This window comes from Ursus maritimus, unplaced genomic scaffold (assembly GCF_017311325.1).
Source record: "Ursus maritimus isolate PB19 unplaced genomic scaffold, ASM1731132v1 scaffold_5, whole genome shotgun sequence".
Lineage (NCBI taxonomy): Eukaryota > Metazoa > Chordata > Mammalia > Carnivora > Ursidae > Ursus > Ursus maritimus.
In genome coordinates, this window is record NW_024426663.1 from 20,555,970 (window position 1) to 20,572,672 (window position 16,703).

The 16,703-nt window shown below is 36.7% G+C and overlaps 1 protein-coding gene across 12 annotated transcripts in view; it reads left to right on the forward strand.

Moving 5' to 3' along the window:
* The window catches only part of MEF2C (myocyte enhancer factor 2C), a 149,155-nt gene that overhangs the window by 67,984 nt on the left and 64,468 nt on the right, over positions 1-16,703 (forward strand). For all 12 annotated transcript variants that reach the window (XM_008700829.2, XM_008700827.2, XM_040622106.1 and 9 more), the window contains one exon: positions 4,627-4,830. In XM_008700829.2, coding sequence (XP_008699051.1) covers positions 4,627-4,830 — 204 coding nt within the window. The remainder of the gene's footprint in view (positions 1-4,626; positions 4,831-16,703) is intronic.

Consider the following 16,703-nt stretch of genomic DNA (forward strand, 5'->3'; position numbering starts at 1 on the left):
AGGTTTGTAAAAAGTCTTAGAGGACGACAATGCAAGAGGAATGAGTTTTATCTGAATATAACAATGAAAGCTTCATAGAAGAAATTGGCATTTAAACTAATTTAAGCCTTGCAGCTTGACTGGGAGCCTGCCAGCAACCAGATGGAAAGGGGGAGGGACATAATACCACAATCAGCTTTCACTGAGTACAAGATAAGAAATAACCAATATGGTAGGTTTCATTTCATATTTCATCTTGATTGGGTTAAAATCTACTGTTATTTTTCTTGTGCAGTCTAGAGAGAAGGTTGGTCAGAAAACAAACATTGAATTCACCTAACTCTAGATAAAAATACAATTTCGTATCATTACACATGACTGAAAATATAACGCTATTAACTAAGTAATGCATTTTGCTTCAAATAAAGAAAAGTGCTTTTAAGCCTTAATGAATTAAATGACTATTTTTTCTCCAGCCATGAGGAAGAGACATGAACAAGGGAGATATATATGTAATAGAAGCACCAGCACCTAGCACAAATGTCTGACGGGTCAATAAATGTTGCTTAGCATTTGGCATATAGAAAATGCTCAATAAAAATTGCTTGAATTACTTTTGTTTCTGTGAACAGATTTACCAGATTTCTTTAAAACTGATTTGTATGGAGCTGTATTTAATGAATGTGCCTTTTCTTAATTTCAAATTCTAATTTCAATTCCTGATTCATACTTAGTAAGTTCTAAAGTAATTGTAAATATAAGATGTGTGATGCCTGCCCTTATGCTAGTAACTCGAAGTTACTATAAAACTTAATACTGAAACCTCCTACTGCAGCATCATCATTCTATTTGGGACTGTTTCAAGAAGTGAAAGAAAAAAAATAAAATGGTCAGTGTTACAGAGTAATTTTGCTTTCCATGCATATTAAGTCTCTTTAATTCTGAAAACTAAATGTTGAGGTACAGTGTCCACTAAACAATACTGGCATAAATCTCTTTGTCAGTGCACCTTGATTGATGTAAGCACTGGAAAAGAGCATCTTTTTGCCTAACTACTATAAAAACAGTTTTCTACCTCACCTAAGGTTAAAAATATATTATTTAAATAGAAATGGACTTGTCCCCATTACAAATTATTGTCACGTTATGAAAAATGTAATCATTACAATACATTATTATATTTAAGTATAAAAGCTCTGAAATGCAATCTTTGTCATTGAGTGGCATATTTTAAATGAAGAGTAATATCCCAGGTCTCTTTAGAAAGCTTAATGCTTAAAAACAGTTTTATCTAACTATGCACAATGAGAGAAAAAGCATTATAAAATACATTTTGAGTATGCTATGAAGAATATGAACATAATACAGAATTAAATTTAGAGCAATTAAGAGTAGATTTTGAAGATATTTTCTTAAATGCTTTAATACAGTTAGCACCATTTCAGTTCGTAGCTTTAATGAAAAGAAGCTATATGCGCTGATTTTTTTGACAGGTATTATTAAATAAGTATGCATTATCCAGAAGCCTATTTGGTTACACAAAAGTTGAGGAGTACCTAAAAGTAAACACAAATAGTAGCTTTAATGATATTTCTGTGCTGAAATGTACTTTGATGGTGAGTGTTGTAACGTGCTAAATTCTGAGGTTGAGTACAACAGAAACCATACTGTATTGAGACATTCCACCTACAGTTTGTGGTTATGAAAGTCTGATTAAAAGTGGTTTTAGATATATGAAAGTATTTTGGGCCAGTGCCTTCTGTATTGAACCTACTCTTACACCGTTTCACTAAATAAAATACCAATGTGCAAGTGCATCCGGGTAACTAAATTGCATCTAAAATAAATATTATAAGACATTTTATATAAATCTATGTAATAATTATGATTCTTTATCCATTCCACAGAGATAGTCTTTATTTAACTCATTATTAATACTAATCATAACTCATCTGAATGAGTTTCTAGTGTGACAATCAGATATGAAAATAAAACACTAGGTATATTTTATTAGAAGCACCTTAGAAACACAATCAATAATCGTAAAACAAAAGGTGAGACTTTGGCAATTATTACAAAGAAAAATTGTCCCAAGTTGAAATGTAAATGATGTATTTGAGTAGATATTGACTAGCTGATGTGGTATGATAAATAGCATATTTTCCAAAGAATGATCAGAGGGGATTCCATATTTCAGCTTTATCTTTATATTAGGAATAATGAGATCCTCAAATAGCTTTAATCAGTAGACTCCTCAGAGCCACCAACATAGACATATTTTGTAAGTCCTTTTAATGTTCATCAACCAAGTGAGGGATGGGAGCTAGGTTTATTGAGCTTCAGTGTTAAGCACTGTGCTTAATACTGTACATTTATTTTGTGCAGTCCTCACAGCAACACTAAGAGTAGTCGTTCTCTCTATTTTACAGATGAAAAATCAAACTCAGAGAAAAATCCAACTCGAAGAAGTTAAGTGAATTTCTCATGATTAGCACCTAGCATTCAAATCTGGGGTCCTCTTAATCCAGGCCCAGTGTTCTTCCTTTTCTACCATTCTGCCTTTAATGCAAATGTGATAAAACAGTATAATCATTGTTAAGTATAGATTTTTCTTTCTAGAATTCTACTCATGAGCTGATAAAAAAAAAATTCATGGGAAAAGCTATCACAGAATTTTAGATAACGTTTATCATTTTGATATTTCTAAAAACTTCATGTGATAGTTTTCCCTATTTCATTTTTATACTACAGATCTTTATTTACCTTGTGCCCATATGTGTCTGCTGTTCCAAGCACTGGGCATACCACAGTGAGCATATAGAAATGGCATATGGCCTTGTGGAATATGCACTATAGAGGAAGAGACAGACATTAAACATGTGATCACACACAAAAATATACAAATTATGAAATGTGATAAGTGCTATTAAGGAAAAATAAAGGGTGATAGGTAAAACAGTATTAACAAAGTGTGGAGGATTGAGGAGACCAGGAGGTCAGGTTTTCTGTCTGCTCACCCACAGTTCCTGTCAACACATTTATTTAGGTGTGTGGGATGGGGTAGGATTCAAAGTTCACTCTGAGGTCTCTAGTTTGGGTGACTGAGTTTATTGTGAGATGGCTAAGTCAGGAGGGGGAGCAGATTGAAGGATGAAGATAGTGAGTTTAAGCTGTGGAGGTTTAAGAGACCTCATCAGATAGACATAGGACTGGAGGACATCCTTTAGGTGTCCGGAGACGAAAAAAAAGATGAGGAGTGGGAATCTAGATTTGGGAATTACACACAAATAGATATTAGATAAAACTGGACTGGCCTCTGCAAGATGTGTTAGATCTGAAGGTGAGAAAAAAAATTAAGTTGTCCCTTCAAAAATCAGCTAAATTAAGTAAGTCACCATTTCCCAGAGTATATGCTTCAAAAAACCTAGCTTTGAAAAACGATAGTAAGTGCTCCTCTAAATAAATAAATAAGCAAAGAAACAAACATTCTGTCAACAATAGGTTTGGGTGGAAGTTAAACAAAATTTAAAAGATTTTCCAGCCTTTAATATATCAACATGTGGCTCATTTGCCAAATGTATTGGGCCACTGAACTTTTTGTCCTAAAGAGTATTTTATAGAGATGATATTCCACGGAACACCTGCTGGGAAAGGCTGGGCCATATAAAGGCTTACAGTTAACAATGAGTGTAATCAAGATAGGAATGAAATTGGCAATAGTGAAATTTTTGTTTGCATTTGGTACCCTTGCCAGGTAGGAAGTATTCAAAGTCAGAGCTGTTATGGATGGCTCATCAGGAGAAAGGCAGTGTGAAGAGTGAGTTTTGAAGATTGGGGATGAATTGAGGAGGGAGTGATTTCAGACAGGGAGATCATCTAGGACAGGAAACTGATAAGGACAGGAATGATTGAGCTGCCTGGGAAATAGACAAGAAAGTGTGAACCTGAGAAACATTTCGAGGGAAGGAATTATGGGACTTGGTAATAGATTAGATTAAAAGAAGAAAAAGGCAAAGATAACAATACAGTTTCTGGCCTGAGAGAGGAAGAAAGATACACAAAAGATTGAAAACAGAACTCTAACGGTATTATGACCAAAGTACTTCCAACTTTCCGCTGTATTTCTAGAAAACATAATACAGCACTGTCTGAAAGCACAGTCTTATCCCCTCGGGTGTTTTCAATTAAACTAAACAATTTTTAAAAAGTTTTGAACATGCACAGAATTTCTGAACACATCTAAAATGCTATGTTCATAATGTCATGTCCAGTCTTCACGTGGTCAAAAATGAGCTCCAAACTTGTAATTGGGAAAGATGTTAAACATGCTGAAATTAATTTTCTCAAATCTTAAACTGCTTCAAAAAACATGAATAGTTCTCTGGTCACCTTCATTAAAATGCCCTACATTAAATCTGGCATTTACAGTTTCACATTCAGCAACAAGCTAGAAATCACACTTTTCAAATTCTAAGCAGAAATTAGTTTTAGATTTATTTGCTTTCTTTCCAAATGTGTTAGTGCCCAAGGGCTCTGACAACGACACACTTTGTTTCACAAAGGAAAAGAAGTACTGTTTAAAAAAAAAAAAAAAAGCATGCGTTTTCTTTTCCTTTAAAAAAAAAAAATGCCTGTTTTTTTTCCCAGGTGACATTTACAAAGAGGAAATTTGGGTTGATGAAGAAGGCGTACGAGCTGAGCGTGCTCTGTGACTGTGAGATCGCTCTGATCATCTTCAACAGCACCAACAAGCTGTTCCAGTATGCGAGCACTGACATGGACAAGGTGTTGCTCAAGTACACGGAGTACAACGAGCCGCATGAGAGCCGGACAAACTCAGACATCGTGGAGGTGAGAGCGCATGCGTGGTTGGCGAACTCCAACTGGCAGAGCGGTGTAATGGTTGGGCCTCCCCTTTCCACACACGCGCGCGCACACACACACACTAATTCCTTTTTCTAAGGTGTTTCTGTCCCCACAGGTGCCCCCCTGGTTATCACCCCAGCGTTACTCCACCCTTTCTATTCCTGCAGAAAGCGAGTTAGAGTGATATGGTGATAGGGACAATGTATATCTGGTCCTTGCTAGAAATCAGGCACCAGGTCAACTACTGACCTCATCCTCCATGAGTCATCATTGCCCACGGCCGTATCAGGAAACCGGACTTGGGAATTGTGGCCAACACAGGGCTTTACTTACTTTTGATGGTTCCTTTTAGGTATACGCTAGTGTTGCAGCATTATCAAAGAAAAAAAATATTTAAAAATGAACTCACCCCAGCCTTATACTTCAATTTTTCACTTTGTCTCTTCTTTCTAATTCATTCTTCCTAATGCATTCTTACTGAAAGGGTAAAGACAATTATTCTGCTAGAAATGTTCTCCCCCCAATTATATCATTTAGTGTAGCATTGTTAATATACATGGAATCAGAAATCTGATGAAAATGAATTTCTAAATGTTAGCTTGGTGTTTTATCAAAGTTAGATTTTAAAACGTTTTATTGTGCCAGAAATAAATAAGCATCACATTAAAACTCAAAAAATGTTTTTGATTCATTAGCATAAGTAACATTGCCATGCAGTTTTAAACACTTCCTGCATGTATCCTATTTAAATGTTATTGCCTTATAGTACCCTTCATAAACAGTGAATACTAAACCAAAAAAGATGTGCAATGAGGACTGCCCCTGTCTATTTCCTTCACCTGTCTATCTCCTCATGGTTACCTAGATTGTGATTATGATTGCTTTCCCAGAATTAAAAGAAAATTAATAAATTTTTCAAAAGTATGTATGCAGAGTCAATTTGCCAGAGTACAGGTTATTCTTGCCATTACTTTAGACTGTTCCATATTATGAAAAAAATCTAGCACTAATCCTGATGAAATTAATCAACCTCTCATTTTCATCTTCTTTTTACCTGTTATAATTGCCTAAGACTGATTCTCACGTCTTTGCCTTTTTTTTTGGAAGTTTTTTAGAAGTATTGAGCTGGGGCAGCTAGGTGGCTCAGTCTGTTAAGCATTCGACTCTTGATCTCAGCTCAGGTCTTGATCTCAGGGTTGTTGAGTTCAAGCCCCACCTTGTGCTCCATGCTGGGTGTGGAGCCAACTTAGTAAATAAATAAAATAAAATAATTTAAGTATTGAGCTGATGGCCTTTTATTTTATTTTATTTTTGCCTAACAAGGCCAAGCAAATAATTTCAGAAAACAAAAGTGAATAAGTAAACTTAATGTGGTATATGTTTAAAACACTTGCTGATTTGTATTACCAAATGTCAATTCAGTTTTTCATTGACACGATTTTAATTGTATGCCTTGATTTTGAAATTTAAGGTCATTTATAAAACTTACTACTATGTATTTCAGATAATATTTTATCCATGTGTACATATAACTGTGAAAATGCATAAACAAACACGAATATGAACAGAACTTGTTGACTGTCAAATCTCATAGGTGCTTTAATGTGTGTGTTTGTGTATGTGAGTTTGTGTGTATGTGCACTCACACACATTTAACATAAGTCCCAAACACAAAACAACTCTATAGTCAAGACTCCATCTCATTACCAAAGCTGTTAGCACAAAAGTTTCAGGGAATTTGTCATCAGACCTAAACTGCTCCCGTCCTTAACATGATGTGAAATGCAATAGAACCATAGCAGAGTAGTTGAAAAATGTGTTGGCTTTCAAAATTCGCTTTCTTAAAGGAGCTTAAAAATCTAGAAAATTCATTTTCTCAGAGCTTTAGTCAGGAATATACTGAGTGATTTAAAGGTGACTGAGAACTTCGCATTCTCAAGACTTCCATATTCTTGGACAGATGGGTATCTGAGCCAGACTTCTTTAAAAGGCTATGAGAAGAGCACTGGGTTACAAGTCAGAGGGCTTGCATTTGAAACCTTGTCTTGCGCATTCTTACTATGTGACAAGTTAGCTACTTCTTTGGGCTGAAGTATCCTCATCTTAAAAATGAAGCCATTGCATTTGAAAGTCCTTTGCAACACAATTCCTTAAAAAGCAATACTTTTAAAAGAGAGTAAAGAAGCAGCTCCATTATCTTGCATTTAATATCAGTAAATGAAAGTTCTGAACCTCTCAAAAAGACAGGGGGCTCCTAGATCAAACCTAGTGATGGCTTGATTCTTTGGATGAACAGAACATGTTATAAGTCAGTCCTGCTCAGCTCCCTGAATCACACATTCTTCACCTATTTGGCTTTTCCACTTTAGTAATAACAGAGATAAATGAGGAAGGGGTAAAGCGGGATCCCTAACCTTAATAAAATTTACATCACCCCCACATAGAGTATTTTTCAAAGTGTGCTCATTGAAATCACTATGCTTGAAATACTCGATGGAGAAGAAGGAATCTGGATGGAAAGCTGCATTTATAACAAGTTTCCCAAGTAATTCTTGCATACGCTAAGTTTGAAAACCTCTGCAGCACTGAGACATAAATAGTGTTGGGGCGCCTGGGTGACTCAGTCAGCTAAGCATCGGACTCTTGATCTCAGCTCAGGTCCTGATTTCAGGGTTGTAAGATGGAGCCCCGCATCAGGCTTTGTGCTGGGTGTGAACCCTGCTTGATTCTCCCTCTCCCACTGCCCCTCCACTCCTCTAAAAAAAATTTTAATAAATAAATAAATAGGGGCGCCTGGGTGGCACAGCGGTTAGGCGTCTGCCTTCGGCTCAGGGCGTGATCCCGGCGTTACGGGATCGAGCCCCACGTCAGGCTCCTCCGTTATGAGCCTGCTTCTTCCTCTCCCACTCCCCCTGCTTGTGTTCCCTCTCTCGCTGGCTGTCTCTATCTCTGTCTAATAAATAAATAAAATCTTTAAATAAATAAATAAATAAATAAATAAATAAATAAATAAATAAAAGACATAAATTGTGTTGGAGGCTAAGAGCCTGGGATACATCAGGGATTTGAGGAATCCATCCTTAGAATGAATCTAACACAAAGTTGAGAGTTAAGGTAGTTTACTACTCCTGGGTAAAATTTTAAATCCTATTTATTTTAATTTAATGGAATACATTTAACTGAGTAAGTTTAATGAGGAACATAATATGTTTCATGAAGGGTCATTAGTTTTATATTTCCCATTTGGACCATTACCCCTCTCCCTTAACCCTCCAAAAACAGTTTACTCACAAGAAAAAAAGATTGGCACAGAGAGAGCAATAATATGATTCCCAGCATTTAGACCAAAATACAAATTTCTGGGCCACACCAGAGTAGTGTTACAGGGTCATAGGAAATTGTGCAGCGCGTGGGTGTTGAAAAAGATTCCTTCTTTTAGCAAAAAAGCTCTGCGTAATTATCATGTCTTTGCTTGATAATTAGCACTACTGTTACAATGGCACAAAGACAAAGACTTAATAGACAGACTGAGATAGGTTTTTTTATTATTATATTATAATGCAGCTTGAATATCTGTTTAGATACAATATATAAATATGCCAGATTTAGTAAATGTGTTAAATTTTTAATCCATTGCTTTAAAAAAACAAAAACAGTTAGTGTATTAAAAGCGCTTCCTTTGAAGAAAGTCCGTTTTATTTAACTATGTGACAAGTGTATGGATATTTACTCAACATGCTGGCTTATGAGGCTGTTGAAATTCAGTAGGGATTCTGATGTTATTAAGGGAACTATCCCCTTCATCTCCTCCGACTGTCTTAGCTACACCCCTGGCTGCCTTCTGCCTTCCTACCCTCACAGTTGATATTGGGCTCTATTGCTGTAAGAAGATGTGGTGTTGAGCACTTCAAGATAACCTGAAGAATGCAAGGCCCACAGGACATGCTTACAGGCCAGCCTTCTCTTAACAATGATTTAGCAAGTGTCAGCTTACAGTCAGCACTGTACAAGGCATTCTGAAACAGCAGAAGACAGGCATTCTTGTTAAGGATGTAGAACGTATATAAAAATCAGCTTGGGAACAGTTGGAAAGCAAAGGAGCAATAACCTCATTAATGTAATACAAGCTACTGAAAGAAAGACATAAGCTAAACAATTAAACAAAAGTCATTCAAACAAGTCATTGATCACCAGATTGTTGCAGGTGGTCCTTGGAGTGACAGAAGTCCCAGACAGGTTACCTCCATTATCAAACACGTTTTCTAACCGCAAAACCCATATGAGAATGTTGCTTAGCACCTGGCCGGGAGGGAAGCTGTCACCCTTCAGTGATTCACTGATTCTGTTGAGCTTCTCATCCAGTCTGGTCCAGTAGTCAAGTGACTAAATGTGGAAGGGAAATAGAACACAGGGCCCTCTGCTGCTCCCTAGGAAACCAAAAAGATGGACATAACTCCTGCAGAAGAAATCTTTGATTTACAATAGTCTCAGTAAAAGGATTGGTTTTTTTTTAGATGCACAAATGGCAAGAAGAGTGCGTGTGTGTGTGTGTGTGTGTGTGTGTGTGTGTGTGTCGGGGGGGAGAGGAAGAGAGGAGAGGAAGAGATGATATTTACATGAAATTTTATTTTCTGTCATCTGAATCTTGTTTGGATTTAAAGAATTCTAAGAACAGTTCCACCAAAATGTTTCCTTGCGCAGTAATAATTAAGGCCTGAATTAGAACTGAAAAGACATGGAAATAGCTTATAAATTTATTGTTTCACAATGTTCCTGGAGGTTATCAATAAGCTAAGTACTTTTGCATAGTTTGATGAAAATTGAGGAGTGTCATTTTTGTTGAAAACCAAATGCAGCAAATAATGGAAATGGACTTTTTTACAAACTCTGTATTATCTAATTTGGGAATAGATGTAAAAATATGAAAATATGTTTATTTTACTTGAGCTTTCGTTGTATCTAAACTAATTAAGTAGGTTCCAATTTTATACTTATAAAATATAGTTAGATATATAAGGGGCACCTTAGTGGCTCAGTCAGTTGAGCATCTGACTTTTGGTCTCAGCTCAGGTCTTAATCTTGGGGTTGTGAGTTGGGGCCTCACATTGGGCTCCACACTGGGCATGGAGCCTACTTAAAAATATATATATGGGGGGAGATAAAATTATTTTTATGAATGCTTTATAGATGTATATTGCATATGGGTACTTTTTTTTTTTTTTGCAGTGAGGTGGCATGTGGCTCTTTCCATGGGCTTCATTTTTTTCTCATTTCAAGTTTTTATTTAAATTGCAGTTTGTTAACATATAGTGTAATATTAGTTTCAGGAGTAGAATTTAGTGATCCATTACTTACGTATAGTATCCGGTGCTCATCCTAACAGGTGCCCTTCTTAATACCCATCATAGGTACTTAAGAGTAAAAGCACATTCACTTATTTGGTTATTTATTGTATTTTTATTTCTTTATGCATTCACTGAACAAAGACTGGTTGAATTCCTACCATGTGGTGTGTGTCTTGGAACGCCTAGAGATACAAACATAAACAAAGCCCTCAAGGACTCTTGGTCCTTAAGATTGCTCACAAGGCCATGCATGATCTGGCCCCTGTTTTATCTTCCTCTCCAGCCTCCCCCTTTGCTATTTCCCTCCCCCCACCACTGCCATCCAATATTTGAGCCATGAAAACATGCTGATTTTCCTCAGCTTCTCCGAACCTGATTTCTTTTGTCTTTAACACTCCTTACTAGGCCTTTGCTTGGCTTCTATTTATCCTCCATTCAAGGCAGGTCCCAATTATACTTTCAGAAAGCCGTCCTTGAACTGTCCTATTTACCTTTATAGCTCCAATGAAACTTCATTAAAATTTGGCAACTTTTATCAAAGCACAATCAAGAAACTAAATCCAGATCTATTCTAATACACTAACCACTAGTCATTATATGACTATTCACATTTAAATGAATTAAAATTAGATAAGATGTCCAGTTCAGTCCCCCGTTTGCACTACCCACATTTTAAGGGCTCAGTAGCCACGTGCAACTAGTGACTGGCAGATGGCCCAGGGAAGATGTAAAATGCATTGATCATTACAGAGAGTTCCGTGCAACAGCGCTGGTCTAGACTGAAATGTGAAAAGAGAGGCATTTAGGGGCACCTGGGTGGCTCAGTTGGTTAAGTGACTGCCTTCGGCTCAGGTCATGATCCCAGGGTCCTGGGATCCAGCCCCACATCGGGCTCCCCCTGCTCTGCAGGGAGCCTGCTTCTCCCTCTGCCTACCACTCCTCCTGCTTGTGCGCTCTCTCTGTCTCTCTCTGTCAAATAAATAAATAAAGTCTTCAAAAAGAAAGAGAGAGAGAGAGAGGCATTTAAACTAATTGGGTTCTCAAATTAACACCAAGATTAGTTCTTCAATATAAAATTTGAGGAGTGCATTTCAGAAGTAAAGAACCGTGTAACAGTGACATTTTAGAATCCAGAGCATAAATGTTCACTACGAGAGACACCAGTTTGGAACTAAACACTCAGTGTAAAACTAAAAACATATTTTACCCCTAAACCAATAACCACAGAGTCAATCGGTAAACTTACTACCTGGTCAGAAAGCACTTGCAAATTGTCCAGACTGACAAGGAGCTAAGCCCTGTGCGCTATTTTTTAAATGTGAAGCTTGTGAACGGAAAGGGGGTAGACCTTTCTTGTTACTATTTTAAATTTACTTGAGGCAACATGAACCAGTATTTAACTTTATAGTTAGTAATTTCATTTCTTCAGAAAAGCAGGTTGTTTTCTTTATGAAGGAACTTAGAGAAATAATATTCTTGAAGTACATTAAAAATTCTTCTTAGGTTACTATAAAATATAATTAAAATAGTTCTTACTGCAAGTAACTCGGTAGCTCTCTCCTGTCCTCTGTTAAACCAAGTATATAATTGCTTTTCAGTAGATAGTAGTGAAAAATGAAGAAAGCATTAGTATATTCCATAAAGGATTTAAACCTTCGGTGTTGAGGCTTCCAAGAAAAAGGGGGAAAAATGATTTTGTAAAAACAAGGTCTTGCAAATTTCTACTAAATTGTAATGTTCATTTTAATTTATATATCTATAAAAGACTTTTACTAGTCCCTATGAATCACATTTATATTTATGCCCCAAAGTTTAAGAGAAGAAATGGGCCTAAAAATGTATTCGTATTTATCAAAACTACCAAGTAGATTTTTATATGTCGAATTTGAAGATTCGTTTCTTTTTAAAAATAAGATTTTTGCTTAATTTACATGCATTTTGTAAACATGAAAAGCTGCTTCACATCTCATTTATTAAGAACATAAAAAAAAAGGAACATCATTGTTGAACAAAGAAAGTGCATGTTAAATTACTTAAGTTATATGCACTGGGCCATAAAACTGAATTTCCTCTCATCTGCTACTGCACAGCTCTAAGGGCATATGGGCATTAGTACTAACACAGACTCGGCAGAAAATTATTTAATAGTAGAAAAGACAACAGGTTTCAAAATACAGCCCTTTTCTCACTAATGTAGTCTCTTTGTCATGATTAATCACCACCACTTTATTTTACGTGATCATTTTGAACTGGAACAAACAAAAGTTCTCATGTTCGGGGTTTTTTTCCCCCCTAATATCTGAAAGTGAAAGGGGAAAAATATTTAGCCTGGATCGTAATAGTCACTTTGTAAGTGATATTTACAGATTTCATGGCATATGGAATTTGGTGTTGGACAACATATTTAAATCAGTCTAGTGATTGATAGTGTCTCAGTAAATGTAGCGTTGCTTGGCTTTAAAAGTATCAGATCAGATATCAAAGAATAGAACATCCTTCCTTCCTCAGGATTGGTTACTGACTATATCACCATGGAATATTCGAAAGTGAAGTTTTAGGAACAATTCCAGAGTCCTGCCTAGAGAGTCAGAATAAAAGATGATAAGTCTTTTAATCAAATGATATTTATTATTTCAGTTCCCCCACTGAATTTTTTTTAAAGTTATTATTGTAAGTCTGTTTCCCTTCCCAGAAAGACATAATGGTGTTTTATTTATCGCTGTTAACTCCAATGGCCATCTCAATGAATGGCACATTGTAGACATTCAATAAATATTTTATACACACACATATATTTGTGTATATATACATATGTGTATATACATACGTATATATAAAAGAACTTACTGATGAACATTATAGTATAAATAAAATTAAACTTTACCAAGTTTTCCTTGTTGAAGTCAGATATGTTCTGATAATAATAAAGGTGAGAATCTTTCAAGTGAACCTGAGATGAATAAAGTTGTTGCTCTGTAAGAAAAAAATAGGCACAGCACACCACGTAGAAGTAACTACCTATAGTAATGGTGGAAAGTAAAAGACCAACATATGTTGATTCCTGGGGAAGAGAGAAGTGACCTGTTGGTACTTTGGCCAGGATCTGACAAGGGGGATCACTAGGTCTCCAGTGAAATGCCTCTAGTCCAGTCTGAATCACTGGGACTCTTTCTTAAAGTCTGATTTGGACCCACTGGTATGGGGCAGGGCCAGAAGTCTGTGTTTCTGACCAGTTGCCCAGGTGATGCTGGTGCTGCTAGGCGGTGCACTAAACTTTGTGAGCGGCAAAGATCTAGACTTCCCTTTCCAAACATCTGCTGTCTCCAGCATGGAGTTTGAAAGTACATTTTTAAACATTTCCTCTTTGTAGCTTTACTGAGGTCTAAAATCATACCATAAAGTAATTTTTTTAAAGCGATATTTGGTGAAACTAGCTCTTGAAAGCAAGTGCGTTAGGTCTTCGGAAGTATGATGTAAAAGGCCCGTCACTACCCAGTTGAGTCACCCTGTGTGTCTTGAGCACCGCATCTCCTGGTCCCTGCCCTTGTGAGTGCCTGTCAGTTGGTAGTGGCTGCCTGGAACACATATTGAGGAAGATTTTTGAGTCCTTCTGAAAGCAGATAGCGGGCGTGTGTGATGTGATTGGTTTGCGTGCGTGCTATGAGTGCAGAGAATAGTGGCGGCCGTGCTTTCCTCCTTATCTTCACGGTCAAATAATTCATAGAACATTCTGAGAAAAGACTTGAGACTTGATCACTAAAAGGACTGTAATTAGGCAAGTGCTGCAAATGTGAACAACAGATTGGGTGGATAGATTATATTATTGGAAATATATCTCATTTTATTAATAGCTGTTTTGCATATTATCCAGTCGTCTCAACGGCATTTACTGTAGTCTCTGTTACCCTGAAATTTAGCCACCCGATGGAAGTTTCTTTATAAGGAAAAAAAATTTCCTGTCAATTATTTCTAAAGGTCATAGAGTTAATGACTAGCTGGGAGGTTAATTAGATTCTGAAAGCCTCTTCATATCAATTAAATCTCTTATCTTTATGTTTTAGTAAATAAACTCAGTAACTATTTAGAACTACTGTTTTAGGATAAGAAACACTGTAAACAGTAAACTGTACAATGGGTATTTGGGGTTTTTTCTCACATCTCAGAAAGCATGATTACAAAATAAACATATATGAATTGGTAATAGTATCTTTTATTCTAGAATTTCTGAATTAGATAATTTATTTTTCAAAATTGCATGCAAATGACTCCTTAGTCATAAACACATGCCTTCAGTGTAACCTCTAGAAAACCATTGCAGAGAGGAAAAAGTAAGGTCAGAGTTACACTGAGAATGAGCTACTAGTAAAAAACCAACTCTAGTCTCTGTGGTTCCAGAAACCTGTCTCCTTTCAGAGTTACTATATACCTTTGTAAATGAGTGGTATATTTAGTGCCTGTGGCCCAACAATTGCAAACCCAATCATTTCTGTCATGTGAATTCTCTTTGGATAATATAACCAGATTTCAGAATGAAATGATATAGATCTCCATTAATCAATAAGGTAGCCACTAGCAACATGTGGCTATTTAAATTTAAGTTAATTGAAATGAAATAAAATTTAAAAGTTCAGCTGCTAAGTGCCCCTGGGTGGCTCAGTCGGTTGAGTGTCTGACTCGTGGTTTCCGCTCAGGTCATGATCTCAGGGTGGTGAGATATCAAGCCCTGTGTTGAGCTCCAAGCTCAGCAAGGAGTCTGCTTGAGATTCGTTCCCCCTCATTTCCCTCCCCCTATTCTTCTCCCCCAACTAGTGCGAGCGCTCTCTCACTCTCTAAAATAAATAAATTAATTAAACCTTTAAAAAATAAATAAATAGAAGTTCAGCTCCTAGTCTCACTAGCCACATTTCAAGTACTTGATTGCCGCATGTGATTGATGGATCCCATATTGGTCAGGACAGGTCTAGAAATATGCGTCATCCTAGAAACCTTTCCTTGGGCAGTGCTGCTGTAAGGGGTGAAACTGGCGAATCCAGTGCTCTTGTTCATGATGTAATTGCATGATGGTTGATGAATACACCTAATAAAGGGCCTGTCAGCCAGAGAAGATGTGCGCAGCCATTTCATCTTTTGTTCCTGAGCAGATGTTTACTCCATGCCCATCATGTGTCAGGGTCTGGGTCAGGGCACAGAAACCCAATCAGGAAAGCTGAGCCACTAAGTCAATGTTTAATCCCAGGAGTAGAGCATTTGTTATGATAAATGTGGTTTTGTGGATTGAGGTGAGAGGGAACACCAAGTGGGACTGACATAAGGAATGAGAGAAAATGGAAGAAGGGATAGGAAACAAGAGTTGTAGGGNNNNAGAAACAAGCTAGGTCAATTCCGGACTTTCCTACAAGGAAAGAAAGAGCACTCATGCACCTGGTTTCTTCTGATTTTTCTTCATTGGAAATGTGAGAATTTTATCTTCATCCAGGGTTCATGACCGGGGTCTCCTTAAAATGTGGTGGTGCTGAATGAATACTATGGGAGACGGAGAGAAAGCTGCTGAGTGATTTTCCCGAAGAATGTTGTTGAAGCATTATCATGAGAGCTCACCTTTTAAATTTTACATTTAGGAAACAGAACTTTAAAAGCCCCACAGATTTGGAGAGAAATTAAGTTCTAGTTATAGCAACATCACACACTAGTTCTCTAACCTGGGGCAAGTTATTTAACCATCTTGACTTCAGGTTCCTGCTCTGAGTCAGTATTGCCGACCCTGACCCAGACTTCCTCACAGGCTGTTGTGATGATTACAGGCTATAAAAGATGTCAGAGTCCATTGTACACTGTTAAGTTATATAAGCTATTTTTATTTTCAACATCAAGGGGAAAGTTTAGGTAATGAATGTTGTTTAACCAAAGGAGAGAGAAGAAGCAAATTCTTAATTTGGGGATAAATGTATAACATTTTATATTAATAAGTATATAAGTATACCATTCTTATATAAATAATGGTATTTTATATAAATTAAGTATTTTATATAAGTTTATAGAACAAAGGCCAATGAATTTTCTTTTCCCCAGGCATTTGTGAAATATTCTGTATGTGCAGGGTGAATTGGAAATACAACAATGATGATGATGTGTCCAGCACCCTCCAGGGCTGATAATCCAGTATGGACAAAGCATACGCAGGGCTTATCTTTCATTCAGCAGATATTAATGAACATGAAGACTATGTGCCAAACACTGTACTAGTTATTGGTGATACATCTGTGACAATCCGACCTAGCAGTCTGAACTGAAAGACAGAGTGCAATGTGTTATCTGAGGCAAAAGAAAGTAATTGCAACTGTGAACAGCTGAAAACATCTCGTAGTGGTTCAAGATGAAACTATGACTTTGAATGATAAGTAGATAAGTTGATAGGCTAAACCAATCTGCAAGTCATTTATTCCCAATTAAAATAAAAGCGAGACGAATAAAGGTGACAGTGTACAGACATATAAATGCATACACACACACACA